Source organism: Pseudomassariella vexata (assembly GCF_002105095.1).
Source record: "Pseudomassariella vexata strain CBS 129021 chromosome Unknown BCR38scaffold_23, whole genome shotgun sequence".
Classification (NCBI taxonomy): Eukaryota; Fungi; Ascomycota; class Sordariomycetes; order Amphisphaeriales; family Pseudomassariaceae; genus Pseudomassariella; species Pseudomassariella vexata.
This window is the reverse complement of record NW_024467978.1, coordinates 81,888-107,975: the sequence shown is the minus strand read 5'-3', so window position 1 is coordinate 107,975 and position 26,088 is coordinate 81,888. Positions and strand designations below refer to the sequence as shown.

At 51.0% G+C, this 26,088-nt stretch overlaps 8 protein-coding genes across 8 annotated transcripts; 6 read left to right on the top strand and 2 right to left on the bottom strand.

Annotated features, from left to right (window-relative positions):
• Positions 1-29: 29 nt before the first annotated feature.
• On the bottom strand, positions 30-1,348 carry BCR38DRAFT_451066 (dhal domain-containing protein). Its single transcript, XM_040861437.1, has one exon. It carries the CDS (start codon positions 1,322-1,324, stop codon positions 38-40), a length of 1,287 nt encoding a protein of 428 aa, XP_040710047.1. The 5' UTR covers positions 1,325-1,348; the 3' UTR covers positions 30-37.
• A 934-nt stretch (positions 1,349-2,282) lies between these two features.
• Positions 2,283-3,298, top strand: BCR38DRAFT_451064 (Ribose/galactose isomerase-like protein). The gene is made up of 2 exons (XM_040861436.1): positions 2,283-2,534; positions 2,634-3,298. The coding sequence occupies exons 1-2, from the start codon at positions 2,496-2,498 to the stop codon at positions 3,099-3,101; spliced, it is 507 nt and encodes a 168-aa protein (XP_040710046.1). The 5' UTR covers positions 2,283-2,495; the 3' UTR covers positions 3,102-3,298.
• A 111-nt stretch (positions 3,299-3,409) lies between these two features.
• Positions 3,410-4,373, top strand: BCR38DRAFT_451062 (Triosephosphate isomerase). Its single transcript, XM_040861435.1, has one exon. It carries the CDS (start codon positions 3,572-3,574, stop codon positions 4,334-4,336), a length of 765 nt encoding a protein of 254 aa, XP_040710045.1. The 5' UTR covers positions 3,410-3,571; the 3' UTR covers positions 4,337-4,373.
• A 3,269-nt stretch (positions 4,374-7,642) lies between these two features.
• Positions 7,643-9,118, top strand: BCR38DRAFT_528517 (uncharacterized protein; the record flags this gene model as incomplete). Its single annotated transcript, XM_040865429.1, has 1 exon — positions 7,643-9,118. Exon 1 carries the CDS (start codon positions 7,826-7,828, stop codon positions 9,116-9,118), a length of 1,293 nt encoding a protein of 430 aa, XP_040710044.1. The 5' UTR covers positions 7,643-7,825.
• A 445-nt stretch (positions 9,119-9,563) lies between these two features.
• Positions 9,564-10,491, bottom strand: BCR38DRAFT_117437 (uncharacterized protein). Its single transcript, XM_040853435.1, has one exon. The coding sequence runs from the start codon at positions 10,390-10,392 to the stop codon at positions 9,760-9,762; it is 633 nt and encodes a 210-aa protein (XP_040710043.1). The 5' UTR covers positions 10,393-10,491; the 3' UTR covers positions 9,564-9,759.
• Positions 10,492-13,121: 2,630 nt separating this feature from the next.
• BCR38DRAFT_461671 (Chloroperoxidase) lies at positions 13,122-14,155 on the top strand (the record flags this gene model as incomplete). Its single annotated transcript, XM_040862551.1, has 5 exons — positions 13,122-13,230; positions 13,288-13,480; positions 13,534-13,581; positions 13,649-13,920; positions 13,980-14,155. The coding sequence occupies 5 exons, from the start codon at positions 13,122-13,124 to the stop codon at positions 14,153-14,155; spliced, it is 798 nt and encodes a 265-aa protein (XP_040710042.1).
• A 2,850-nt stretch (positions 14,156-17,005) lies between these two features.
• BCR38DRAFT_414483 (glycosyl hydrolase family 3 N terminal domain-containing protein) lies at positions 17,006-19,625 on the top strand (the record flags this gene model as incomplete). Its single annotated transcript, XM_040858940.1, has 3 exons — positions 17,006-17,075; positions 17,141-18,063; positions 18,114-19,625. 3 exons carry the CDS (start codon positions 17,006-17,008, stop codon positions 19,623-19,625), a joined length of 2,505 nt encoding a protein of 834 aa, XP_040710041.1.
• Positions 19,626-22,465: 2,840 nt separating this feature from the next.
• Positions 22,466-25,328, top strand: BCR38DRAFT_414482 (ankyrin repeat-containing domain protein; the record flags this gene model as incomplete). Its single annotated transcript, XM_040858939.1, has 2 exons — positions 22,466-24,632; positions 24,769-25,328. The coding sequence occupies 2 exons, from the start codon at positions 22,466-22,468 to the stop codon at positions 25,326-25,328; spliced, it is 2,727 nt and encodes a 908-aa protein (XP_040710040.1).
• Positions 25,329-26,088: the final 760 nt, after the last annotated feature.

Genomic DNA, 26,088 nt, shown 5'->3' with positions numbered 1-26,088 from the left:
TACTATAACGTGAACCAGATTAGACCGTTGCCGCACCTTACATTCCCGACCTCAACCCCTGAATAGCCACCATGGCCCCCCAAGCACCTGGGTCCGGCGGCATCTCCTTGCTTGCATCTGCACCGACATAGGTCGCCCGCCCTAGCCTTGGCGTCATGGCCTTCGTAGCCTTGGCCCCCTTAACAGCCGCCTTAATCCCATCATCAAAATTCCCCGACTTCAAGGCTTCTGCAAAGGGAATCAAGGTATCCATAACTGTGCGATCGCCCACCTTGGCCGGGGTATACCGCCCCAAGTTATCCAACGCAATCTTGAGCGCCTTAGCCCAGAGCTCAGGCACACCCTCGGAACTAGCAAGGTCCATGTTCTGCTCCACGGCCGTACGCAGGGACACGAAGAAGATGCCCAGGATACCACCCAAGGTACCGCCAATCTTGCTCTCAACGATATCCTCCAACTCAAGCAATACTGCTCCCACGGACCCCTCAGCAGCTAGCTTGTCGTTATCAAGAGCAGCCATCAGCGAGGTCGCCCCCGTCTTCAGCGTCTCGCCACAATCCCCGTCTCCCATAACGGTATCCCACCTTGTCAAATCCAGTTCTGCAGCCACCAGCGCCTCACAAGCCCCACGCAACATCTTCTCTAATCTCTCCGGGTCAACCTTCAAATCCTTAGACTCATCCACCATCTTCCTCTCCTCCACAGGCGGCAGCACGAACTGCTCCTCCCTCTTCCTCCTCTGGGTCTGCGCTCCTGCCACCGACTCCCAGCATGTGTTGGTCCTCGCGTCAAAGAATGCCTTAATCTCCTCAACGGAATAGGTACATTTCTTCGCGGCATTGGTGACGTTGATGATGGACACTGAAAAAGCAGGCGCGTTAAGCGACGTCTCCAGGGGCCCGGCACACACGCGCACAGGCTCAATATCCCAGTCGCGGGCGAGCTGATTGAGGAGCTCGTCGACGAGCGCGCCCATTTCGAGGCAGGACATACCGCCAAAGTTGCTGACGAGGAGAATGGTCTCGTCGCCAGGGTGGAAGTGGACGTATCCTCGCTCTGGGTCGTTCTCGTCCAAGCAGTTGGTCAAGATCTGCTTGATGAGGTCTTCTGGTGACGGGACAGGGGAGATTTTGTTGTACCCAGGCTCATTATGAGGTCCTGTCCCCAATTCGACTTCATCGCTGCCGAGTATACCGTGTTCTGTCCTTCCGGGGACATGGCAATGATCCAGTGTCGCAGCGATCGACACGATCTGCTTTGAGAACGCTACGCCAAGTTCGTATACTTCGTCCAACGACGCCCCCATCCCCGCCGCACCGCCCATAACCTTCAACACCCCAATTTGCCCCGCCAGCCCGCGTCTTCCAACCAAATCCCCCTTCCTCCCCACCGAAACATCATCTCCACATATAATCATCCTACACCTAACCCCCCTCGCAACTGCCTTCTCATTCGCGAGTCCAAAATGCAGACAATCTCCTGTATAATTAGTAACCACTAGTATGGTCCCCTTATCCGAGGGCACGGCCTCGATCCCCGCGAGGATCTGCTTCGTGCTCGGGCTCGCGAAGATGTCCCCTGCCACTGAGGCCGCGAGGAGATTCGTGCCCACGTATCCGGCCCAAGCGGGTTCGTGGCCCGAGCCGCCGCCGCTGACCAGGCTTACTTGGCTGCGTGGGTGTGAGGGGTCGAAGACGACCCGGTTGCTTTCATCTAGGCTGAGCGTGGGGTTGTAGGCGATGAGGCCGCGGAGAGACTTGGGTACTAGGCCTACAGGGGAGCTGAAGAGGTGGCGTTTCGACATGGTGTATCTTGTGTCTGATATCTTGTGTTACTGCTGGCGATTATCGAACGTGTAGGTGAACTGAAGTTCCGAGTGTGTGTGAGAGATTGGAGACTGGTGTATCTCAAGTTCCCTGCATCCCAAACTCCGCTTCACTCAAGTTTCCGAAATGGGTAACCCGAGGAAACTTGCGCTCGGTGTAAACTTACACGAGGGCGTCTTCACAGTTGATGAGGGGCCACAGGGGAGGCGTTACGAAGCTTTACCCAGAGCGAAATCGGCATGGGGAGGGGTTATAGACTCTCACAAGAGGCAATTCACATGCATATACAAGATACTGTCCAATAGGTGAGTTGTATTCCCCAATTCACCCATGGGCTTGGCTACTTGTCTCGATTTGGAGCGGGGAGCGGGGAGGTGTCACAGTTATTAGCTCGCTTCGTGATTATGTACCCCAGACTTCGGAAAAGGTCAATTTGGCCACCTCCTCATTTCCCCGCAGGTGACGGTTCTTATACCCGGGTGCCAACATGGGGATATGGGTGATAATGTGCCGAGGGGCGCTTCGGGTTACCACATGTGACGTAGGGTACTTGTCATACTAGTCCACCTACGCTTTCGGTGAATGTGAAGAGACGATGTGAAATTTGCAGAAATTCTCCCATCGTAGGTTGCGATACTTGAAGTTGCATTTACATCCACAAAACTCATCATGGCGGAACCCAAGTGGAAAATCGCAATAGGCTGCGATGTAAGTGCACTCACACATCCCCATACTCCACCTCCCTCACCTCCTTCCTCAGACCCACGCACGATCTTAACCGGCACGACTAACGCCCACTTCCTCTAGGAAGCAGGCCTATCATACAAAACCCAACTAAAACACGACCTCACTTCCGATCCCCGCGTCGAATCCATTACCGACGTCGGCTCCTCCACCCCCTCCGACAAGACTGCATACCCTCACCGGGCCGCCGCAGCTGCCAAGCTCGTCGCCTCCGGGGAGTGCGACCGCGCCCTACTAATCTGCGGCACTGGGCTCGGGGTAGCCATCGCGGCGAACAAGATCCGTGGCGTGCGGGCCGTAACGGCGCACGATAGTTTTTCGGTCGAGAGGGCTGTGTTAAGTAATAACGCGCAGGTGCTGTGTATGGGGGAACGAGTCGTGGGGTTGGAATTGGCGAGACGATTGGTCAGGGAGTGGTTGGGGTATAGGTTTGATCCAGCGAGTGGGAGTGCGGGGAAGGTGCAGGTTATTGGGGAGTATGAAAGGGAGGGGATAGGGGGGATGGACGAAGAAGTGAAGGGTAGTTGTTGACAATAGGTATGTTAGATGTTGGCTTAGGGTGGATGGGAGCGCCAGGGTTTCTCCCCAGTACGAGGTTCTTGCAGGCCGTTGTATACTAAGTACCCAGATCTACCTGTGCAATTTGCCCCAGTGGCCTTGCAGAAATTGCTACAGTAAATGAGAGTCTAGTTGGCAAATAAGAAGGAAGGTATACTGAGTTAAATGATGTCTTAAACAATGGGATATTATCATATGCAGAATCCGGGGAACATCACCCATAACGCCCCAAAGTGGAACCACCTGCAGCTCCGGTGCGGAGATGTAGAGGCAAGCGTAAAAAGCAACTTCATCCCGTCTACCAGGATGCGTCGTCCACCTTCCTACGTAGCGCTCATTCGCATATTCCAAGTCCTTGCCTTCCCAGAGACTACTTCAGATCTCCGTATTCAGAAATTTCCTCTCGCAAATCTGATTTCTGCTATAGCTGATCAACTTCCGCCATGCCATCCCCACCCCGGCGCCGAATCGTCGGAGTATCCACCAAGATGTACTTCTCCGCCGCAAGGACCAAAGCTTACATCGCCGAATTATTACAACACCTCTCCAAATCGCCCAAAATACTCGACCAAATAGACATATTTGTCATCCCGGACCATATTACTCTAACCTCGGTCATCGCGCAGTTGGAAGGCAGCAAAGTCATGACAGGCGCCCAGGACGCCTTCTACGAAGACTCCGGGGCATACACGGGAGAGGTTTCCCCTTGTGTCTTGGCCGAGGTAGGTTGCCGCATAGTCGAAGTGGGCCATGCGGAGCGAAGACGCATATTTGGCGAGATGGACGAGGATGTTGCGAAGAAGGCTCGTTCAGCGGCGAGGAATGGCATGATCCCCCTAGTCTGCATAGGTGAGCGCACAAAGGGGGAAGTCAGTATCGCGGTCGATGAGTGCAGAACTCAAGTCGAGAATGTGATGGCTGCTGTGGCGGACGATGCAGAGGTCATTCTAGCTTATGAGCCGGTGTGGGCCATTGGAGCAGCGGAGCCGGCCGGGGCTGGGTATGTCGTGAGCGTGGTCAAAGAGATTAGGGCGTTGGATTGTGTTCAGATGCGGGAAGGAGTCACGAGGGTGTTATATGGTGGGAGTGCAGGGCCGGGATTGTTTGAAAGGTTGAAAGAGGGCGTGGATGGGTTGTTTTTAGGCCGGTTTGGACATGATCCAGCGCAGTTTTACAAGACGATGCAGGAGATCGCTTCAGCTCAGTAGAGACTGCATTAGCGATCCTGCACAAATTCATCTGCAGTACCAACATCCCTCTAGTTCCCCCAATCTCTTTGTCTTATGTAGTTGGGGCCAGGGGTCGCATCCCTGAAGCGGACTTCCCGCTAACATGACTGCTGTTATACCATATCCGGAATCAGGACAAAGGAGTGCCTCAGGTGCCAACAGACCCAATTCATAAATTTTCCAGTGATCTTACCTCTTAGCACAATCTTGCTTGGCAAATGGCTATGCTCAATATCTGAGGCCTATGCGCAGTAACTAATATCACACTTGATTGCGTCACTATAGGACAATCGCAACGCAAGTTCTAAGCATCACTTCATTCCTAACTCGATTTACTACCATGGATTATTTACAAGATAAAATTGTTGTTTGTTAGAGAATTTGAATGTCTCCACGCCCGACAGTCTTTTATATTACGCACCAACAGTTGCAGCTTCAACAATGGAAATGCCAGACTTGATCTGTCAACAGAGTACGTGACAGGGCATTCGTACATCTAATTGGTAGATGGCATGCATCTGATGGTATACACCAACCATCACCGTTCAGCTGATCCTATAGTACGAGAAGATGGCCAATATACCAACCGGCAAGGTTCACAAGGCACTTATACAGAAGTTAAGACAAGTATCCAATTTGTCTCTTCGTTCTACAGGTTCACTAATTAATACGGGAAATTATCCATGGGACCCCATTTTAGCTCGTAAGCACCATCAAACTTCTAGCTCAACCAAAGCAAACAATACAGTGAGTTCAAGACTCACTTAATCCCGTCGTACTCCTCACTTTCTCATTCATACTCTGGGCTAATCAATTATCTCCAATATCATTATTATTATTATTATTATTAAATACGCCGTAGGCTCGAAGCCCCCGGTACCTCTACTAGTACTCCCGTATGTCAAACCGTGCCCTAATGGCTGGACTAAATACATACGCTGCGTCGTCGGTTCGCCCTATTGGCGACTGCGTTGCGTTCACTACCATACTACGTTGGTTCTCAACCTACCAACAAAGTCCCCCCTGAGAAGATCGATGCTATCTGGGCCTTGAAGCTGTCCGACCCGTCCCTAGCAGCCATCTTACAATAGTCCCACTAACTACTGGTTCTCCTGTTGCCGTTGCGAGGTCTCTGCGAGAGTATAGTGGCCGTGGTGCGATGGCGGCCCGTAATCGTTCCCTCGGTCCTTCCAACAGCCCGCAAAAGAGGATTACGTGTTCTGCCGTCTCAGGGGCATCGCCACAGCGGCATAGCGGCGAGTACACGCCAAAAGCCCCTGTCTTGAATAAGAAGGCTGCTAGTCCTATTTTTTCCGTCCTGATCTGGCACAGCGTAGACGCCTCCAGTCGGTTCAGGCCGAAATACTTGCCCCCTTTCGGTATCTGCATCGAAGGGCCCTCCGGTTCCTCAGCGATAGCGCGTCGCTGGCGATCGTGATGCTCTGCTCCGGTGAGCCATCTCTTCCTCCAGTGGTCGAGGAGGGCAGCCGGGACCTCCTTTTCCTCACTCATCCACTCGGAGCCCCGGGCCTCCTTCTCCATAGTGTACCCTGCCGGTCGGAGTAGCTGCGACGCCTGCTTCCTCTTCGCCGGCCTATCCTGCCGGAGTATATGTGACGCTTTAGCGCTCACGCTGCGAAGCAGATTTCTCTTCCCGCTAAGTCGTGTGAGTTCAAGACTCACTTAATCCCGTCGTACTCCTCACTTTCTCATTCATACTCTGGGCCAATCATCTCCAATATCATGCCACGAACATATCAGACGAAGAACCGCCCAGAGCTGACATAAGTTTTAGAGCCTTCTAGGCCACGTCGCGACAAGCTCGATGTTACGCCAGCTCCGGTCCTTCCTAGCCGAGATGATGTGCAGTGGGGCGTAAACAACCAATACGCCTGCCCTGATGTGCATGGAGTCTTACACTCGTTCCATATACTATTCGAAGCCACTGGTAGCAACAGATCCAGTGAGTATGACTTTACGTATCAACCGTGAGCGTCGACCATCATCTTAGGCGATAATGACGAGGCAAACTGGTTGAGCTTTGCCTTGTAGTTGTCAATAAGATCTTTCGCAAATACGGGGTGGTTGTTTAATTATTGCTTACGTGTTTTAAGGAGTACTGAATATTATTACTTTGCTTAGGTTAGGATACCACAGTATAGGCTGTTCCCATGTCTCGTTAGTGTGAAAAGTCTGATCCTCGGCATTCACTAGCCAAAACAACACAAGAGTAATGAGCTATTCCTGTGAGGTAATTTTCTTATACCTCCCTAGAGAGGAGTTTAGGTTTGGGCTTTGTGTTTATAAATTAAAGGCCTACAGGTCACTCTCTTCGTAAGCCGTAGGCTTGCATAGGACAGTATAATAAACGGTAATCAAAAGAAAAGGAAAAGAGATAAAAATACGTCCATCAGCTGTGAATGTTCATGGATTCCATAAACAAGAAAGGTTCCCGATTGCAACGGGACTGCTTCCCAAATCTCACTAGCATGCTGGAAACTCGTAGGAAAAGAAGAATCATCCGCATGTAATTTCATCGCTCCATCTTTCATGCCTAATTTGGTTCAAGGTCACAACAATTAAGGCCCGCATTATTAACGAAAGACCACAGACTGATAGAGCACCTACGAGCATGGTGGAGCGTTCATGTGATGCAATCCCACTGATGGGGAATCGGCAATCTGTATTTCCCCAATAACCTGATGAGGTTTATTATTCGAATCATTTACGAGGAAATTAGGGTCGACCTCGTGTGGAGCACGATTTGTGACCGACACCTCTCCCTCCGAAATACAAATTAGTCAACGATGGCGTCGCCAAGTCAGTTAGAAGTGCGATAGCAGATATTTTTTAGAAAACGTTGCCGGCAACCTTAAGTTACTGCTTCTCTGTGGTCAAGGGAGGAGGATTGCCGAAGAAGGACGTCGCGCCGCCATTCTGGTCGTTCTTGACGATGCCCAAAATCTTACGACAGTCCGCGAACGTGTGATTTCGGGAAGACCAAGGTTACGTGCCTGCAAAAGATCCCCTTCCACATACATGCACTACACCCTCAAGTCAATATCAGACCATATACAATAAAATCATTCCTGCCCTTGGAAGTTATGCTTTTCTTTGTAAGGCCGTAACGAACCATCCCTGGCGCTGGACTACTTTGCAACACACCCCGTATTGTTTCAATATAGTAATCCCTGTTCGGATCTTAGTTGCTGCATGCGGATCTTTGTTCAAAACTATTCGACTGTTGTTCTGAGACACAGTTTGTGTTTACTGCCAATGTCGCCTCCCAGAATAGTATTTATTTAGTACGAAAAAGTGCCAACGATAGACCATGCTCTCTCCCTGGTTCTATCCATAAAACAACACTGAGTTCTAGACCAACTGCGCAAGCCTAGAGCATCGTCGCAAAACAACACTACCAACTATAAAAACATACCTGACCCATCCCATTCAGAGGTCAAAACCCCTATGCACGTCAAGCCAGTCGTAGTCGAGTCTGTCTGGATCCCTAAGTTCATGAACATCATCGGCAATCAGGGACTACAGGGCCAAGACTGCGAGTCTTTCATCCTCAAGGCCGAATGCCCCGTATGTCAAGTCGCCCTCGACATCTCCTTCGTCGCCAAAGAGGCCATTCTGAAGCACCTCCTATCCAAAGAGCTTTCTAATGACCCTAACGAGTTCTACCGAGAATATGGCCTCGCCAAGACTGTTGCCCTCAAGTGCGGCCATATTCTCTGCACCGAATGCTGGGATGCGCACTCCAAGGTATGCTTGAACAAAGCTCTTGGTGCCACTTGTCCCCTGTGCCGAAAATCCATGGTCTGCGGAAACAGGAAATGTGAAATGTTCATCAAACAAGCTGTTGTTGAGCCCATCGAGTGGCCGTTGCACGATGGGTCTTTCCAGCCTGTCCGAGGCTTTCTGAGGAACGTGCCTCTGACGGACTCCGAACTCGGAGGCAAAGCAGAAAACCGTTGCGAGAAGTGTCTGATAGGCCATGTCAAAAGGCTTACGAGGGAAGCTATAGGCAGACAGTGCCCCCCTTGCTTTGCGAGGATCGACGGCGTGATCTATCCCGACGATCACGAACAGTACCGCAAAGAATATTTGGAAATGCACTTGCGGGAGTCGTGGGAGAAAATCGCCGAGATGATCTTCTCGCAACCCTTGCGGTTTATCCGGGGCCAGAACCGCGCAGAAGAGCTGTCGCAAGCATGCGCAGTTGCCAAAGCTGAGTTCCTCGCCGCTATTTTCAACCACAAATTGAAGCTTATCAAGGACTTTATATGGTCGTTCTGCGAACACAAGCAGATCTCCCGCTCAGCACCTGGCAATCCGCTCCCACCTCCGGCCCCAGTGCTCCTGTTTCAAATCATAGTGCACCACGTTGAAGAGTTCTTTTGGGAGATTCTCGACAAGATGCGTCCCCATTGGTTCAGCCGCGACCTGTCGCATTTTGGAGGGACGAACCGAGGTGTTCTTGTTCCCTTTGTCGACGGTGTTGGGGACGCAGACTCGCATTACGGGCCGATTGGTTCTCGCATGACGCTCGAGGAGCTGCTTGACCGGCCCGACTTGGACGAGGATACGCGACGTGAGTCGGTGGGGTTGAGTTTCTTGCCTGATGGGTTTCTTGTTTGGGATAGGGGGGTAATGCAGGAGGACGATGAGGAAGATGGTGGAGTGGGAGATTTGGGTAGGTCAATGTATCATGGAGGGGATGAAGGTGAAGAAAGCGACGATGATGTGATGGACTGAGATTAAAGTCTTCTCTTCTTTATGTTAAATCGATGGTGGGACACATATTTTCGGTATTCATTGCTATGCAGAGTAGAGGGATAGAGTATATTGGAGTGGCCACAGACGAGGTAGTTTTGTGGACTTTGTAACCAAGGGGGATGTCCTCAGAAACTCCCTAGATGGACCCAGATTCATAGAGGAAATATGCTCTCAGTGGTGTGCTTTTCTTGTCATCATCAATCTTCTTTTGATGTGTTGCGTATCCTAAGTTTTGAGCCACATTTGCCCCCCTTTTGACAGATGTCATAACCGTTCCGTTTGAAGTACGTTCCGCGCATCCCCTACTGCCGGCTTCCCTTCATATACTCTTAACAGAACTCGCCTAGTTGTTCTTCTTGTGGAATCCATGCTCCTGTGTTTAACATAATGTGGTTTGCTGTGGCATATGGGGTTCGATCAGGCAACGTGAAACGCGCTTAAGAACCGTTTAGAGAAAGGGATGAGGCCAACACATTTAGGCAATTAAAGGGCATTTGGTACCTGCCACACGGACAACGTGGCTGGGGCGCCCCTATGAGCACATACCACTCTCCAGGTGTATGTCTTACTATGTTGCGCCGCATGCAGCCTCGTAGACCAACAACCCGACCCCGATCCATCTAAGGATGGAACCAGGCCTTGGTTCGTCTGTCGTGCTGCTTCCACGCGTCACCGAACTTGGCCTTCATGCCGTCCTCGAACTTTCGAATGCGCTCATTGTATTCTTCGACACGCTGCACCTCCAGCACGTCCACCCAGCCCTCGCTGTATATGGTTGTCATGAGCTTTTCGAATCCGCCGTGCTCCTCCTCAGCCTTCTTGCGCAGGTCTGTGGCCTGCTCCCAAGTCGCACGATTTGATCGGTCCGCATCTGTTGCGCTGGGCATCCAGCCCACGCCATAATTGGCCCGCATCAGTTGTTCGAAGTGTTTCTTTGTCTCCAGCTTTCTGCCGACTCTCTTTCGCGCTGTTCGAAACCTGGCTTCAGGGTCGGACCTATATTCTTCTTCCGGAATCGTGACGCCATCTTGGGCTTGCGATGTCCAACTATTGTGTCGGACACTGCGGGGGACATTGCGGTTGACGTTTGGAAGACTAGAGCACTGGATGTTTGCGGGCTGTTTGGGATTCCAAAGTTGGGAGCCGACACGAGGACGGTGGTCAAGGTGGAAGGGCGAGTAGAGAAGCGGGAGTCTAGTGCGCCTTGCTGTGGCGCGAAGGCTGCGCGGCAGCGATAATGCGAATCGATTCATCTCCACTATTTCACAGATGCGAAAAGCGTACTATGGGATGGTGAAAGTGAACCTTACCGATTTGAGTGAGGCTAGAACTCTGCTGAAGCTCCAAGCTATGTAGATAGTCTACATAGTAGATTAGATCAGAGCTGCGAAGCTTTTTATCATGTTCCTGCAGGGTCCACCATGCTAGCGCAGCTTCAAAGCCAATGACCTACGAATTCCTACGATACAACCTGTCAGATAGGGCACCTGGTTCCTAGGTTCAGAAATAATATGGCACTAGAGAAGACTAGTGTCACTTAAAGTTCAGACAGCGAAATGAACCCCTCTTCCCGAAAGTAACACCAAAGTTACGGTCCACTTAGGGGTCAGACACCTGAACAATGTACCTCCGACATTTTCTAAAGAATCTATAAAAGGCAGAGCAACGGGAGTTCGCGAGAACAGAACACAGAGACAACACACCTCATTCATATACAATCTTACGCACTTCTGACTACTCGATTGGACACACGTCATATTCGACACAACCCACATCTTTCGGATTCGCTTAAGCTCACCAATCTAAGGTGGTGCTGGATACCGATTTGGCTAATTTCTCGACGAGCTTATCTTTAAACCACCACATCTCTACTAAATTAAAGTATTTTTTTGGATCGCGATGGATTCAAAGATATAAGACGCTGTACACTATTCGCAGACGAACCCTGAGAACAGCCTCGCGCGAGTATTCGGTATCCCACGCGAGACCTTACGACACCGCGTCTAGTAAGCATTACTATCAAACTACGAGGAGGGCTTAATAAGATACTTACTGAAACGGGGTCAGACGGTCAGTAGGATATACCTACCACCTAACACACTGAATAGACGGCTCCAGTACCAATAGATCCCATCTGTTGGTCTGATCAGACGAAGATCGTGGTACTGGTTGTAAGAGCGAAGCTCTTACACGTCTAGCGCGCGAGTTGGTCGGATGTGCCTCTGATACTCGTATCGTGATAATAGGATCTCGAACGTAAAGATAAGCTGAATAACTAAAATAACTAAATAACTGAACTAAATAACTGACTGAAAAGCGAAGGTGAAGATATAGATAAGAAGGAGATGATGATATGAAGATGAGGATGATGATGCGTGAAGATGAGGGACTCGTGTCCTACTCTGCCTCTGTGCCTCTTAAAGAAGAGAAAATAAACTTTCCCCTAGCCCCGTAACCTATTTCCCTGATGTCCGGCCTTACCCCGTTACAGTAAGAGCTTCGCTCTTACAACCAGTACCACGATCTTCGTCTGATCAGACCAACAGATGGGATCTGTTGGTACTGGAGCCGTCTGTTCAGTGTGTTAGGTGGTAGGTATATCCTACTGACCGCCTGACCCCTGTTACACGCAAAGATTTGTGAGGTTGTAAAAGCATGACATTCTATCTAGTCCTATGGAGCACGAAGGTTGGACTTAGTCCCGAAGGGCTAAGTCACGTGGTAACCTTGGTGGTCTTGGCACAGCCCACCAAGGTTGCCTAACAACCCCGTTTCACTACCTATAAGAGGTACTAAATAGACTATACGCTTCCTTAAGCGCTATAGTTACTTCTACGCCTACTAGAAGAAGCTCTATTCCGACCGTGCAGCGTTCCTGTTCACCTACCTGTATACAGCCGGGAATATTCACCAGACGATCGACAGGACCTCTAACCTTCCTTCCTTACTGTATAACATAATAAATAGCTAACCCTAAGCTCACACCTTGACATAGTTATAGCCCTACGACGACTTAGTCTTAGGTCCTATTTAAGAGGTTCGACTGCTAAGTTCAACTAAGCGTCTTTTGAATCAAATTCTGTAGATACCCGTAGAGAGTTAGGTTGTTAAAGTTGAGGGAGCGTTTTGGGGAGTAGTGCGCGACTAGCTTGGGTGCGTGACTCGCTTGGGTGCGTGACTCGCTTGTAAACCACGTTACCGACTTTTCGTTTCTCAGAACATGAAACGATATGAGATTGCGAAGGGAGATAATGTTATGCCCTGTAGATTCTCGTTATTGAACTCTACTCTCTGCCTCGTCCTATGGACTTCATAATCCTCCTAGTGCGTTGTCGCTCCTGAGCCCCTTCGAGGCGAGTACATGTATTGCTTGTTGAGCTGAGTGAAATGCAGGTATCTCCACTAGCATATTTCTCAGATCCGCTGCCCCTCATTTCAATGACAACAATGCATGGCATTAATCCTACAAGAGGTTCATCTAACGTCGAACGTCAAACGTCATTACCTGGACCCTGCGCCTGCGCGAGTCGGTTTCGCCAACAGGGGTCATCCTGATTTCCTCAATATGCTCATTTTAAGGCTGTCATGCAGGTAGGTAATCATTCAAGTTCTGATAGGCTTTGCTTTTACTGTAGGGTACAAGCGGAGCGTAATGCGAAACAGAAAACACGTGATTGGCCACAGCGATTTGGCAATATACTCTATTACTGTGTCCACCGAGAGTCGCACTTGCTCGGATAACATCTTGATAAGCCAAAGCTATGCAATTCTAGCAGGGATGGTGTTGATCTACCCATGTCGAGTAGATTCTTTAATCGAGAGGACCGGGCGTCATAACGATGTAAGAGACATTCTAGTTACTCGTCTTCATTGAATAATACCCTGATATCTCTCTCATTGACTGAGACATTGATCACCATCCCAACTCTACTTCCAGTCATTACCACACCATCTCAGCAAAAGTCGTTACAACTCATCCAAGATGAAGTTCACCATTCTTTCCACCACACTGACTTTTGCCTTGGCTTCCGCGAATCCTCACTTCCGACGAGGAAATACATCAGAATGGGAGCCCGCTGGAGCAGATGATCGTACGAAGACGGAAATACCCCAAGCTCCACTGTCCATTGCCTGCTAATACTCAACAGTTCGAGGCCCTTGTCCCATGATGAACACACTGGCAAACCATGGATTTCTCCCTCATGACGGTAGAAATATAACGAAGGAAATCGCCGTTTACGCATTGAACACTGCACTCAATTTTAACACTTCGCTTGCCAGCATTATGTGGGAACAGGCTGTTATTGCCAACCCGGAGTCCAATGCCACATTTTTCACACTGTAAGTGAACCAATATTTCCGTAATGTTACGAGTATTGACTCAAATCTCCCAGTGACCATCTCAACCGTCACAACGTCCTGGAACATGACGCTAGTATGAGGTTAGCCTTTTGTTCTCATCATCCTCGAGACTCAAGACTCAGCAGGATGCTAAATCCCACCAACTAGTCGCACAGATGCGTTCTTCGGAAACAACCACGTCTTCAACCAAACCATATTCAAAACGACGACGAGCCACTGGACCGGAGACGTCCTCGATGCGAACATGTTGGCCAACGGCAAGTTGTTCCGGCAGGTTGAGTCTAGATCATTTAACCCCAACTATACGTTCACGGCGACGACGGAACAATTCAGTATCGGCGAGATGGCTGCTCCGATCATTGTGTTTGGTGATATAGAAGCTGGCACCGTCGACCGAGACTTGGTGCTGTACTTCTTTGGTAAGTTGGCGAACTCGCCGGTCGAACTTCTTCTCTCTATCTAACACTGTTGTTCACAGAGAATGAGCGTCTTCCAACCGAGCTGGGATGGACTAAGAAGGTGGATACGATAGATTTGGAGGATGCCGCGAAAGCGTCGGAGTTGATTGCCAACGCCACTAATCTCATCACATCTGCCAATGCTGTAGCCCACACATCTAGGCGCCGCGATTTGCACGCCGGCTTTACAGCTTAAATGGACCAAGGGAGATTCCCGGAGGCTCAGCAGCAATATGGCGCATTGAATGAAGCCTGATTAGCCATAGCGTAGATAAGCATACTCAAGAATTTCACTTCGGTGAGGTTTGCGGCAACAAACGATACGACCCGCAAAGAATTCATTTCCAAATACATTCCAAATGTACGCCAAGTTGTTCCACATCAGTGACTTTACGCAGGTGGATTCAAGTGCATCATGTACTTATTTATAGGGTGTTAACACAAACGCCCTGTGGGCTGTGAGGGGCTCCCCCCGCTTTGAACCCATTCACGAGCCAGGTGCCGCCTTCGACTTCATCGCCTTAGACCGCTCTAATGCCAACCCTGTCTATTCCAGGGCGTTGGCTTTATCTTCTGGAATAGCAACCGCTTCTTCTGCTCCAATCCCTCCTTCGCTAAATCTGCAGCAAGTTTCTCTTTTTTTTGGCAGTCGAAATGTCTTTTCGGTGGCGCTGCAAATATTGCAAATTTGCTTTTCGAGGCTGGTTATCGTCTGCTTTCGGAGTTGGTGTCTCCCCGGTCTCATATTAGTTGATACAGGCAGCTGTCTCTTCCCTGTGGACACCGACCTGCAGGCTGCGTGTGAGACTTTGATTTCTCTCTGGTCCTTCTAGCTCGGCCTGCTTGAGTCGATGCAGCTCGTCGGTATTCATGGAAACAAAGACCTGAGCGTGCTTGAGGCTTCGTGCACATTTCGCCATAAAGAAATATCTGACCAATAGGATCGATGGTGATCAGGATGGGTGCCCTCGAGCTCTCCTGCATCTTCCTTGGAAGATAGGCAACCCAGATTTTCGAGTTTGTTCTTGCCCAAGGCAGTGAAACGGAGTTTCCATGTGCTATCACCATAGGCACGACATGTTGCTACTTTTTGGCCCTTGTTGAAAAAGGAAGTGGCCACGACTTTCTTTGGATCCGTCTTGTCGTTGGATCGTGGGCAAATGGTCTTGTATTGAAAGTGTCATGAACTCTGGAGAGTCCTGAATGAAGTGAACGGCGGCCTTAAGGGCCTTATATAGACAGAAATGACTGATGCCTGTCCCACAGGCAGGACTTGTGTGGTTCGATGGGTGGTGGTCATATTGGCCCATAACGTACGGTGCGTGGCCATATGTCCTTCCAAGATTGGCAATCTTGATGTAGTAGCCTTGAAGGTCCAACACTTGTCGTAGCGGGATGTGTGTCGATAGCTGCCTCTGTAAGGCGACAGTATGGTGCACGTAGGGCATTGCGATGTTTGGCAGTTCTTACTTTATTTTCGCCCAAAGGACCTCTGGTATCTGGTGTAAAGTTAGGACAATCATACTCAAGTACGATAGTCCTAGATTTCTGGCACCCACAATAGTTTCCAAATAGCCTCCTACGCTTTCCGTAGAATGCGCCCATCCAAGCCCATCGTCGAGATCACGACGTAAGTCTTTGACGCTATAATCTCCCAAATACTTCATTGCGATCTGCCGGTGTAACGTTCAGCAAACGTAAAATGAAACACTGGGATATACTCGATTAAAATGTAGTTTGTTGGGTTCGATGCTCACTACTGAAACCCTTAATTGGGTTGATCGTGTCTGATGTCTCAAGATTTGCATGCCCAGGGCGGGCTGACTTCACGAACGCTCGTTTACTTTAAGTGAAGTCTGTGGAATTGGTGACCTGAGGTCATGGTGAGGTAACACCTGAGATACTTTGGTGCCCTTGTGCGGCTTGAACCCCCATCTGTATTTCTCTTCTTCAGCTTCGTATATAGCCGGAATGCTAGTAACAGTGCGAACCCACGAAGTCTCTACTTACTGTAAGGTGTAGTTAACAATGGCTACTGACGGCCCATAGGAACGGTTGCTACATGGCAGTGGCCCACTTTGCGACCCAGGACGTCGACCAGAGCTCAATCCTAGAAGCGGTCAAGCAGGCGCGGGGCCGGGGAGGCGCTACTGCGTCATTGATTCATCTTAATCAGAATACCCATAGCCTTATAATCTTGGCTCCAGCCAGTTGATGGGAGTTGAGCCATGCGCTTTCATGCATGATTCAGCGATAATAGATTGCGCATAGATAAGCTTACCACACTGTAAGCCTACTCACTCGTACAAAGAATTGTAGCGTCTTTCCTGATGAATTGTGTGGTCTGGATTGCCGACTGCGAGGACATCACATGCGACAGCAATACCCATTCGCCAAGCTTTACAGTGGAGGAGGCTGATCCCCCTTCCTCCACTTGAACCCAGCCCATTGGTGTCGGGTAAACATCGGGAAATCACGAGTCAGACTGCTGGAAGAACTCCGGGATGGATGGACGGACCGATGACCCGACTTGCACTCGACCGACATCGTTCCTGCATCATCTCACGAGGGGTTTCGACATGGTGCATCACGTCGAGTATACCCAGCTGTGGGGAACAGCCGCTTCAAGGAAGAGGGGAAGTGGAGTGGTTTTCTTCTTTACCGCCAGAAATATTCCTGGCATTCATCGCCGCTTGCTTGTATGTCGAAGGGACAGGCCGGCTCATATTTGGAATTTGAATGTCAAGACTCAATTTGACAACGCAATGCTTCGTTGCTGCGGACGGTGGACCGCAGGAAGCCGCGTACGTGGAACCCACGGCACGATCTGGCTCCCCCGCCTTAGGTCTTCAAACATAGCGGGGCGTCCTGGAGCCGACCTTGGGAACCGACGTCGGGTCGTCCGTGATAAAAATAGTCCCTAGGCGCTTGTTTGCAACTTCTCGACTTTGTCTTCCTTCCATTTTCCAGGTTTTTCACTCCAATCCCGTTCGCCAATACTCCAACGACTTAAGTCTTCTAGTTCTGTCAGCCAGCCGAAGACAGCATGGCGAATATCAATGTCGAGGAGACGCTGAAGAAGCTCTCCATGGCAGAGAAGGTCGACCTTCTAGCAGGTAGGTCAAGTTCCTCGGAAGATGATGAATCCCGCACGCAGAGGCATTGACGGTCACCTTTATAGGTATTGATTTCTGGCACACAAAGGCTTTACCCCAGCACGGCATCCCGTCCTTGCGGCTCTCTGATGGCCCCAATGGTGTTCGTGGCACCAAGTTCTTCAATGGCATCAAAGCGGCCTGCTTCCCTTGCGGCACGGCCCTGGGAGCCACCTTCAACGTTGAACTTCTCGAGGAGGCCGGTAAGAAGATGGGCGAAGAGGCCAAGGTCAAGGGTGCGCATGTCATCCTAGGCCCAACCATCAACATGCAGAGGTCTCCCCTCGGTGGGAGAGGCTTCGAGTCCCTTGGCGAGGACCCAATCCTGGCCGGCTTAGGTGCTGCTGCCATTGTTCGGGGCATCCAATCCACTGGCGTTCAGGCTACTATCAAGCACTTTGTGTGCAACGACCACGAGCACAAGAGAAATGCCGTTCAGGCCATGATCACTGAGCGAGCTCTGCGCGAGATATACGCCCTACCTTTCCAGCTGACTGTTCGTGATGCGAATCCGGGATCGTTCATGACAGGCTACAATGGAGTTAACGGAACCTATTGCAGTGAGAACAAAGAGCTTCTCGAAAAGATACTGAGAGGTGAATGGGGTTGGGATGGCATGGTCATGAGCGATTGGTTTGGCGTTTACAGCACCACGGAAGCGGCCCTAGCCGGTCTCGACTTGGAAATGCCAGGTCCCACGCGCTTCCGAGGCGACCAGTTGAAATTTAACGTATCCACCGACAAGGTTCGCACCCACATATTGGATCAGCGTGTCAAGGCGATGCTCGAGTTCATCAAGAAGTGCTCAGCCAGTGGGGTCAAGGATAATGCACCTGAGGGCACAGCAGATACGCCTGAGACTGCTGAGCTCCTTCGCCGAATTGGGAACGAGGGAATTGTGTTGATGAAGAATGAGAAGAATGTGCTGCCTTTGAAGAAGGACCGCAAAGTAAGCATTCGACTTTGACATCCTTGATACGTCACTGACCAGGGGCACAGACGGTGGTGATTGGCCCTAATGCTAAAATCGCGACATATCACGGTGGTGGTTCGGCTTCTCTTGCTGCTTACTACGCTGTCACTCCATTCACAGGAATCAGCAACAAATTGAGTATCGCCCCCAAATACACAATTGGTCAATACTCTCACAAGCTGCTTCCCCTTCTGGGGTACACCAGCAAGTCGGCGAAGGGTAATCAGGGTATGACAATGAAGGTATACACTGATGGACCAGACGTCTCGGACCGGAAGGTCGTTGACGAGCTTGAGCTTCTTAAGACGGAGATGCTACTTGTTGATTACACCAACCCCAAGCTCAAGTCCAACCTTTGGTACGCCACCTTTGAAGGCTCGCTGGTTGCGGAAGAGGACTGCACTTACGAGTTTGGGCTCGTCGTTTCCGGCACTGCGAATCTTTACGTTAACGACGAACTTGTCGTTGACAACACTGAGAAGCAGACATTGGGTGACGCCTTCTTTGGCTCGGCAACCATCGAGGAGAAGGGTTACTACAAAATGGAAAAGGGGAAGACATACAACTTCAAGGTCAACTTTGGATCGGCACCCACATCCAAGCTTTCCGGAAACACCGTTCTGCAATCCGGTGGTGCCCTGCGGATCGGTGGGTGCAAAGTCATCGACCCCAAGGCCGAGATCGCCCATGCGGCCGAACTGGCCAAGAGCGCTGACCAAGTCATCATCTGCGCCGGTCTCAATGCCGACTGGGAGACAGAAGGCAACGATCGTGCCAATATGGACCTCCCGCCCGGCATGGATGATCTGATTTCCGCCGTGGCCAAGGCCAACCCGAATACAGCCATTGTCCTCCAATCCGGCACCCCCGTGGCCATGCCTTGGATTAACGACGTCAACGCCCTGATCCACGCGTGGTACGGCGGCAACGAGACCGGCAACACCATTGCCGACGTCCTCTTCGGCGACGCCAATCCTTCGGGCAAGCTACCTCTGAGTTTCCCCGTCCGCGTTCAGGACAACCCGGCCTTCCTTAACTACCGCACTGAAGGCGGCCGCGTCATCTACGGCGAGGACATCTATATCGGCTACCGATACTATGAGTTCGCCGAGCGCGAGGTCCTGTTTCCCTTCGGGCACGGGCTAAGCTATACCACCTTCGCCTTCTCGGACCTGTCCGTTACCGCCAAGGAGGGCAAACTGACGGTTAGTCTCACGGTGAAGAACACCGGTGGTGTGAAGGGTTCCGAGGTCGCGCAGGTGTACGTCCAGCCTAAGCAGAAGGCGAAGGTAAACCGACCTGTTAAGGAGATGAAGGGTTTTGCGAAGGTGGAGCTCGCGCCAGGGGAGAGCAAGACTGTTAAGGTGGAGATGGAGACGAAGTATGCGGCAAATTATTGGGATGAGGAGCGCAATCAGTGGTGTGTCGAGGATGGGGAGTACGAGGTGATCGTGAGCGATAGCAGCAAGGTTGAGGAGGGAAAGGCGGTTAAGGGAAACTTTGTTGTGAAGGAGACATATTGGTGGTCTGGGATCTAAGGGGAGTACGCTACATTGAAAAGAGGTAAGGTAGTGAAAATAGTAATATGGGATTGACAGCCTACTAAACTGCCTTGAACCCCCCGGGGGGGGGGGGGGGGGGGGGGGGGGGAGGGAAGGAAGTGAGACGGAAAATTCCGCCGCCGCCGCATGAGGACAGTGTAGGAAGAGTAGGGTGTACCTGGAGGGCTGATGGTACGACGTTGCGAGAGAAATTATGTGACCTGGGGGTGGACAGGGAGAATAACGACAAATGTGTAGTGGAGGTAAAGTGGATAGTTATGATAAGCTGGAATTCAAAATCATATTCTAGATTGAACAGGCTAGTACAGTTGCCTCGAAGCCATAGTGATATATTCTCTAATAATTCTTAGCCTAGTATAAATTCTACGCCTTCTACAATATAACTTAAACTGAACTTTACTGTCCGAGGTACCAAATATTGATATAAGGAAATGCAACATCTTAGTAAGATTGAATGGAACGGTCTGACATCCTAGTAAATTCCTTACAATTTGACTTTCGCTGATTGCGTAGTTCGATATATTACATGTGCGCCCAATACGACGAAGTTTATCCCTTCCTCGGACCTAACAGTATGACAACTACTGTGGGCTGATAGCTCCCAAGCCCATTGGTAATAAATTGGGTGGGTATGGTAGGGAACAGGTGGGAGGGAAAGTCCAAAGCCAAACTGAGGCCATTGAAGCGGTCGTTTACTAAATTCCGAATGGACACAACAAGTTTGATAGAGGCGCGGCCGCACGAATGCTAGGGGCCCCTGGTGGCTGCTCCATCCGTGCCCCATCACGGCAAGGCTGGCCGTTGCTGATCACATGAAGGCGCCCGCATGATTAAGTCGAGTGGCACCTGCCAAGGGAGACAACGCAAAATTTCATTTCTTGTGGTGTGAAAGACCTCTTTTCCAACAGTAATCATGCAATGAAGGAAGATCTTGGGGCTGTAAATCTTTCCGAATTCCTTCGCCTTTACGCTCGATTAGAATTCCTTGGCCTCTGGCATAAGGCTATGTAACACAGATACCCTAGGAAGTGCAACAGTAGGCGACTCAGGCCATTTTGGGTAAACTGCTCGCCGGTCACTCCATGCATCATGACGTCTAGTCAGGATGTTTGCTCGACAGCATGCGGTCGGTATACAAGGCTGGTAGCTCATTTGCCGGCGTTGTCTGCCCTGCGTGGATGTTGTTTGTAGCCCTGGTTAACTTCACCTATCGAGACCGTCGTGTAGTGTGGGAGGCGTGAAATGTCCGTAAGTCGACCGATACATTAATACATGCGCCCGTAGCAATACTTGGTCTCTAACTTGCTTTTCAGTATTGTAGAGGCAATAATTCTCTTAATCAGCGAAACCTTTACATGATGTGTATGTATGATGTACCCTACTATTCTACATTGCTGGGAGAAGTTATTTCGTAAAACTTAGTGTGAAAAAAGGTCCCTGCGCAAATTGGATCTCGATACAAATAAGACGAACCGAGATTCCAAAGAACGAATGGGGGAAATGTGACGCGCTGAAGCCAGCGGGGATGAAACAGGCAGTTCATTGACATGGGGTGGGACCCATAAACTTGCAATACCAGGTGCGAATTCTTTGATGCAAGGATCGACAAGTTGGTGGCTTGCGGCCTTTTGGGTTGCGCCCGCGCCAATAGTTCGAATACCTCCGATTACTTGGGCCGGAAGGCGTCAACGAAGATGTGAGCTCCTGAACTTTGGTAGGGCAATTTGATGATGGAGGCGGTAGGGTCAAGGGAAAAAGATTCGAGACCGGGTCGCTCTTACAGATGGCGTTTCCGGTGCCCTAGCGGAGGTGGAGCCGCCGTCTCCTCAGTGCTGCTTATTGCCTTCAGCGCCGAGTCAGTTCACCAAGTTGGACAGCTTGAGAAGCAGCCCATGTCAGATGGTTATTGAGGAATTCAGTCTGTCAAAGCTAAAGAAACCGGGGATTCATCATGTTCGCGTCGAGCAGTGCTTTCTCGTTCATCTCATGCATACCCCTTGTCAGATGGGACTGGATGAAGAGATTAGATGACCACGTTAGCAAGTTTCACCCTCTGCGTCAGGAAACAAGAGCCAGATGCTTGAGATGACGATGCCGTTTTTGTCCCAGCTTCGGAAGCCTGTTACAGATCTCATGCTCCTCCCAGTCTTTCATTCGACAATGGGTAATTAGAGCTATGACTGATATCTGAGAGGCTCATGCACAATCGAACTCTAACTCGGGACACTAGATGTTCTGCGTGTTTGGCGAGCAGTAATAAGGCCGGTTTCTACGAGCTTGCTAGCTTGCGTGTAGTTTGCTCTACTACTGTAGGGCGTGCATGCAAGCGATTTGTAGATCAAGGCGGCGCGGGACCCCATTGGTCACTGTACACAGCAAGGGCAATTGATGCACAGACGCCACCACATTGGCCCAGATTTTGGTTCAAGATATTGATGGCTTTCACAACTATCGAGAGGGATATTGGTGGCAGCACGGACGGCTATGTCCACTGCCCAGATTCTGCGAACAGAGGGATGGCGGTTGCATCCAGAGCCGCCAACCGCAGAAAACTTGGCATCCGGTGTCACCGAAAGCTGGGCTAGAAGGGTCAGCTGCAGACAAGGTATCGGCACTTGACCCCTTCCCACAGCATAAAGGAATGCTTCGTCCCCACTACGGCATTCTATTATTTGTTCTCCAGTCATGCTGGTTGAATTCAGGTATCCGTGTCCATGGCAACTAGCTTCTTCAGAATACATCATTGATAGCACAGGCACAGAAAGACAGCCAAATAGACGCGAAGTGGACTATCCAGTGGTCACTTACTCTCCACCATGGCCACCATCAAGTCCAAGTCGGTCGATGCGGTGCTCGGCCTCTGCCACAAGGCCACGGTGCTGGGCAACAAAATCTCGATCCGCATGATCGAGTTCCTCAGCAGTGTTAAGCACCTTCCCAATGGCTTCGACGACCTGGCCCGGGACTTTCTCGACATGTGTCGGATCATGTGGTCCATCGAGGCTGGCCTCGGTGAGTGCTCCCGTGGGCACCAGAAGTTCCCACGGGAAATGATCCAGGAGCTCGACAAGAAGTTCAAGACGACACAGGCCGACCTGCAAACTCTCGATCAGTTGCTCGGCAGGTTCCTCGAGTACGAAAGACGCGGCACCGTTGGCAAGATCCAAAGGGGTTGGCGCAACATGTTCGCCGACAATGACATCAGCAAGATGAGGGACTCGCTCAACAAGACGCGGGAGGCCCTGCGTATGAGCGCCCTGGTCTTCGAGTGGTCGTTTGGTGACGAGAGGATCGACGAGTCAGTTGGGTTTGGCTATACGGGTCTCGTGGCAGCGTTGGAGCGCTTGTCACCAGGACGGCCCATCTTGGAGACAATAACTAGGATGAAGACCATCGGGGCACCCCCATCCCCCGATGAAGAAGAACCGCCCCATCATCACCATCATCATCACCATCATCATAACCACGATCACGATCAAGCCCTATCTGTAGCTCCCTCTTTGACACCTATCATGCCAATTGAGAAGATCTCAGCATCCGACTTTTCCTCCTTCCACGCGCGGGACCACGAGACTCTTCAAGTGACTCCGCCGGAACTGCGTCGTCACACGTCCATTTCCAATGCCACCATGTCGTCTCATGCCCTCAGTCACCGCATCACCGCCATCACCGCGGACGAACATGGATCGGGTGGCTCAACTGAGTCAGACACCGTTATTGACGACGGGGACTCGTTTGAGACTGGACCTAACAAGGTGGTCCGCCTCAAGGCCGACCCGCAGACCATGCCTCGCTGGACGCCCCGGAACACGGCCGGAGCCAATACGCCCACGCTCAGGGCTGGTCTCATTTCTGCTGTCCAACAGCGCAATACAACCCAAGTTGAGCATCTGCTTGACCGCGGCGTCTCTCCTGACACTGGCCCTGACGTCCAAGTCCTAAAGGAGGCCATCCTCCGTCACGACAGTGAGACGGTGCGCCTTCTGCTGACTTTCGGCGCCGACCCCAACGTTCCCGACAAGCTGGGTGTGACGCCCCTCTTTGCTGCCGTTGAGGAGTCATTCCTCGATGGTGCCACGATGCTGCTCATGTACGGCGCCGACTCCAACCTGGCTGCCGGGTCCGAACCCGAGTCGCCCCTTGCCCTGTCCATCATTGAAGACAAAGTCAACTTCGCCCGCCTCTTACTCACCTACGGAGGCGACGCCAACCACGTCATGACCAACGGCGAGACACTCTTGATTAAAGCCATTGCTACCAAACGATCCAGGAAACTCATTGATCTCATGCTTGACTATGGCTCCGAGCCCAACGGCAAAAACCGGGAAGGCAAAACCCCCCTCTTCGAAGCCATCACCTCCGGCCGCGTCGATATCGTCACCTCTCTGCTCGACCACGGCGCCAATCCCAACCTGCCCGGACCAAAACATATGCTTTGGCCCTCGACCTACCAACCCGCCTGTCTCAAGGTCCTGCTGGCTCGGGGCGCGGACCCCAAGAAGACATCCGGTATCATGGAGCTCGCGACTTCCATCAACAACCTCGAATCGGTGCACATCCTGCTCAAAGCCGGCGTCGACCCCAACGCCAAGAAAGACGGAATCTACACACCCCTCTGCACCTCTATCCGCGATAACCGCGCCGATGTCTTCCAGTTGCTGCTCGCCAACGGGGCGGACCCCAACGAGCCCGCCTCGGAGTATCCGGCTTTCAAGTGCGTGACGCATTTACGGCCGCAGTTCCTGGCGCCCCTCGTCGCTGCGGGGGCGAACCTCAACTCGCCCAAGGGCATCCTCGAGACCGCTGTCGTGCATAACAATGTCGAGGCACTCAAGTGGTTATTGGAGAATGGTGTGTCGCCCAACGACAAGGTACCTAAGACGGGGGCGACGCCGTTGACATCCGCTATAAGGGACAATAAGCTCGAGTTGGTGGATTTGTTGTTGTCACATGGGGCTGATCCTAACGTTCGTGGGCAAGATTGTGAGTATACCACTGCCATACTATATTTTCTCCTTGAGAAATCCTTGTTCCCCATGACCACCCCTGCATCCACTTCACCTACTATTGTCGATATCGTCCCCCCAATTCACAATGGCCATCAAGCTAACCTACCCAGGGCCTGTATGCATGGCCGTCCGCCAACCCGCCATCCTTAAGCGCCTGCTCCCCGCCCTGGCCGAGCCCCGCGCCTTCAAGGGCGTAATGGAAATGGCTGTCGTAGCCAACCAACTTGACAGCGTCAAGCTCTTGCTCGAAGCGGGCGTCAGTGTCGAAGACCGCAACGGCGGCGTCTTCTCCCCCCTCACGACCGCCATCCGTGAGCGCCACAAGGGCATCGTCAAATACCTACTTAACGAAGGTGGCGCCGACCCCAACGCCCCAGGCGAGCACTTGCCCATCGTCAAGGCTCTCCGCCGCATGGAGGCCGGCGACATGGAAATTATAGAGATGCTGCTCTCCAAGGGCGCCGACCCGAATAAAGTCTACCGCGGGCACAACGCCGTGATTCAGGCATTGGAGAATGGGGACGCGACAGTGTTGAAGTTGCTTATTGATCGCTGTGGCGCGGATCTAGATGCTCAGGATGAGACGGGACGGACGGTTATAGAGATAGCGGGCAGTAGGGGTTGGGAGGAGGCTACGAGTATACTGCTTAGTGGGGGGAGGAAACGGTGAGGAGATGCCTCTTCTACTCTTTCATCATTGTTGATATACCCATGATCATTCTTTTCAAAAAGATGACGACCTTCTTTAATTCAGTTTATTTCTCTTCTGTTGAGTTTTGCTTTTGGTTGTTTTGGAAGGCTAATTGGTGGGTAGGGTGACCATAAGTCTGAACTGGGATGACATAGTGAAAAGTAAATCATCTGTCATTTTGTCATAGAGAGGAGAGATAGCTGGAGTTCAAACTGAAAATAGACAGTCGCTTGTGCTCGAAGACAGGTTGTTAGATACCTATGTGGTTGACGTACTAATGTTGACATATTATTATATGGTCAAGTTCCAAACAAGGTGCGCAGGAGAGCATATGTTGTAGTTTCCTTGATATTGTTGTAAATCACACACCACTACCAACTCGAACTTGCTGCAGCATACGCATATACCATCTCAAGTGGTGAGAATGTCAATTTCTATATCAAGCTCCCCCTTCGTATGAACATGATGCCGTACCTAAGCCGTATCTGTCCAATCAAAGGCTAGGTCGAAGGGAGGTTCATTTCCATTATGGTACGTAATCGTACAATGTTTTGTTCAGCGAGCAGTCTCCTCGCTTAATTAATTGCAAAATCGAACAGGCCCCAGCTCATTGCAAATGATAGTTAAAAGTTGGCGATGAATTTGATCTAAGGCGCCATCCAGGATTTGTCAACTTGGTTCGCTCTTACCTCTTGTGTCACCACTTGCATCTTCCTAGGGCAATTCGAGACAGGGCCAT

Excerpts from the sequence above, each read along its gene's own strand:
- BCR38DRAFT_451066 (XM_040861437.1), bottom strand. The coding sequence starts at position 1,324 with ATGGGCGGTGCGGCGGGGATGGGGGCGTCGTTGGACGAAGTATACGAA.
- BCR38DRAFT_451064 (XM_040861436.1), top strand. The coding sequence starts at position 2,496 with ATGGCGGAACCCAAGTGGAAAATCGCAATAGGCTGCGAT. Across the intron at positions 2,535-2,633 it reads AAATCGCAATAGGCTGCGAT|GAAGCAGGCCTATCATACAA; the intron begins GTAAGTGCACTC and ends CACTTCCTCTAG.
- BCR38DRAFT_451062 (XM_040861435.1), top strand. The coding sequence starts at position 3,572 with ATGCCATCCCCACCCCGGCGCCGAATCGTCGGAGTATCCACCAAGATG.
- BCR38DRAFT_117437 (XM_040853435.1), bottom strand. The coding sequence starts at position 10,392 with ATGAATCGATTCGCATTATCGCTGCCGCGCAGCCTTCGCGCCACAGCA.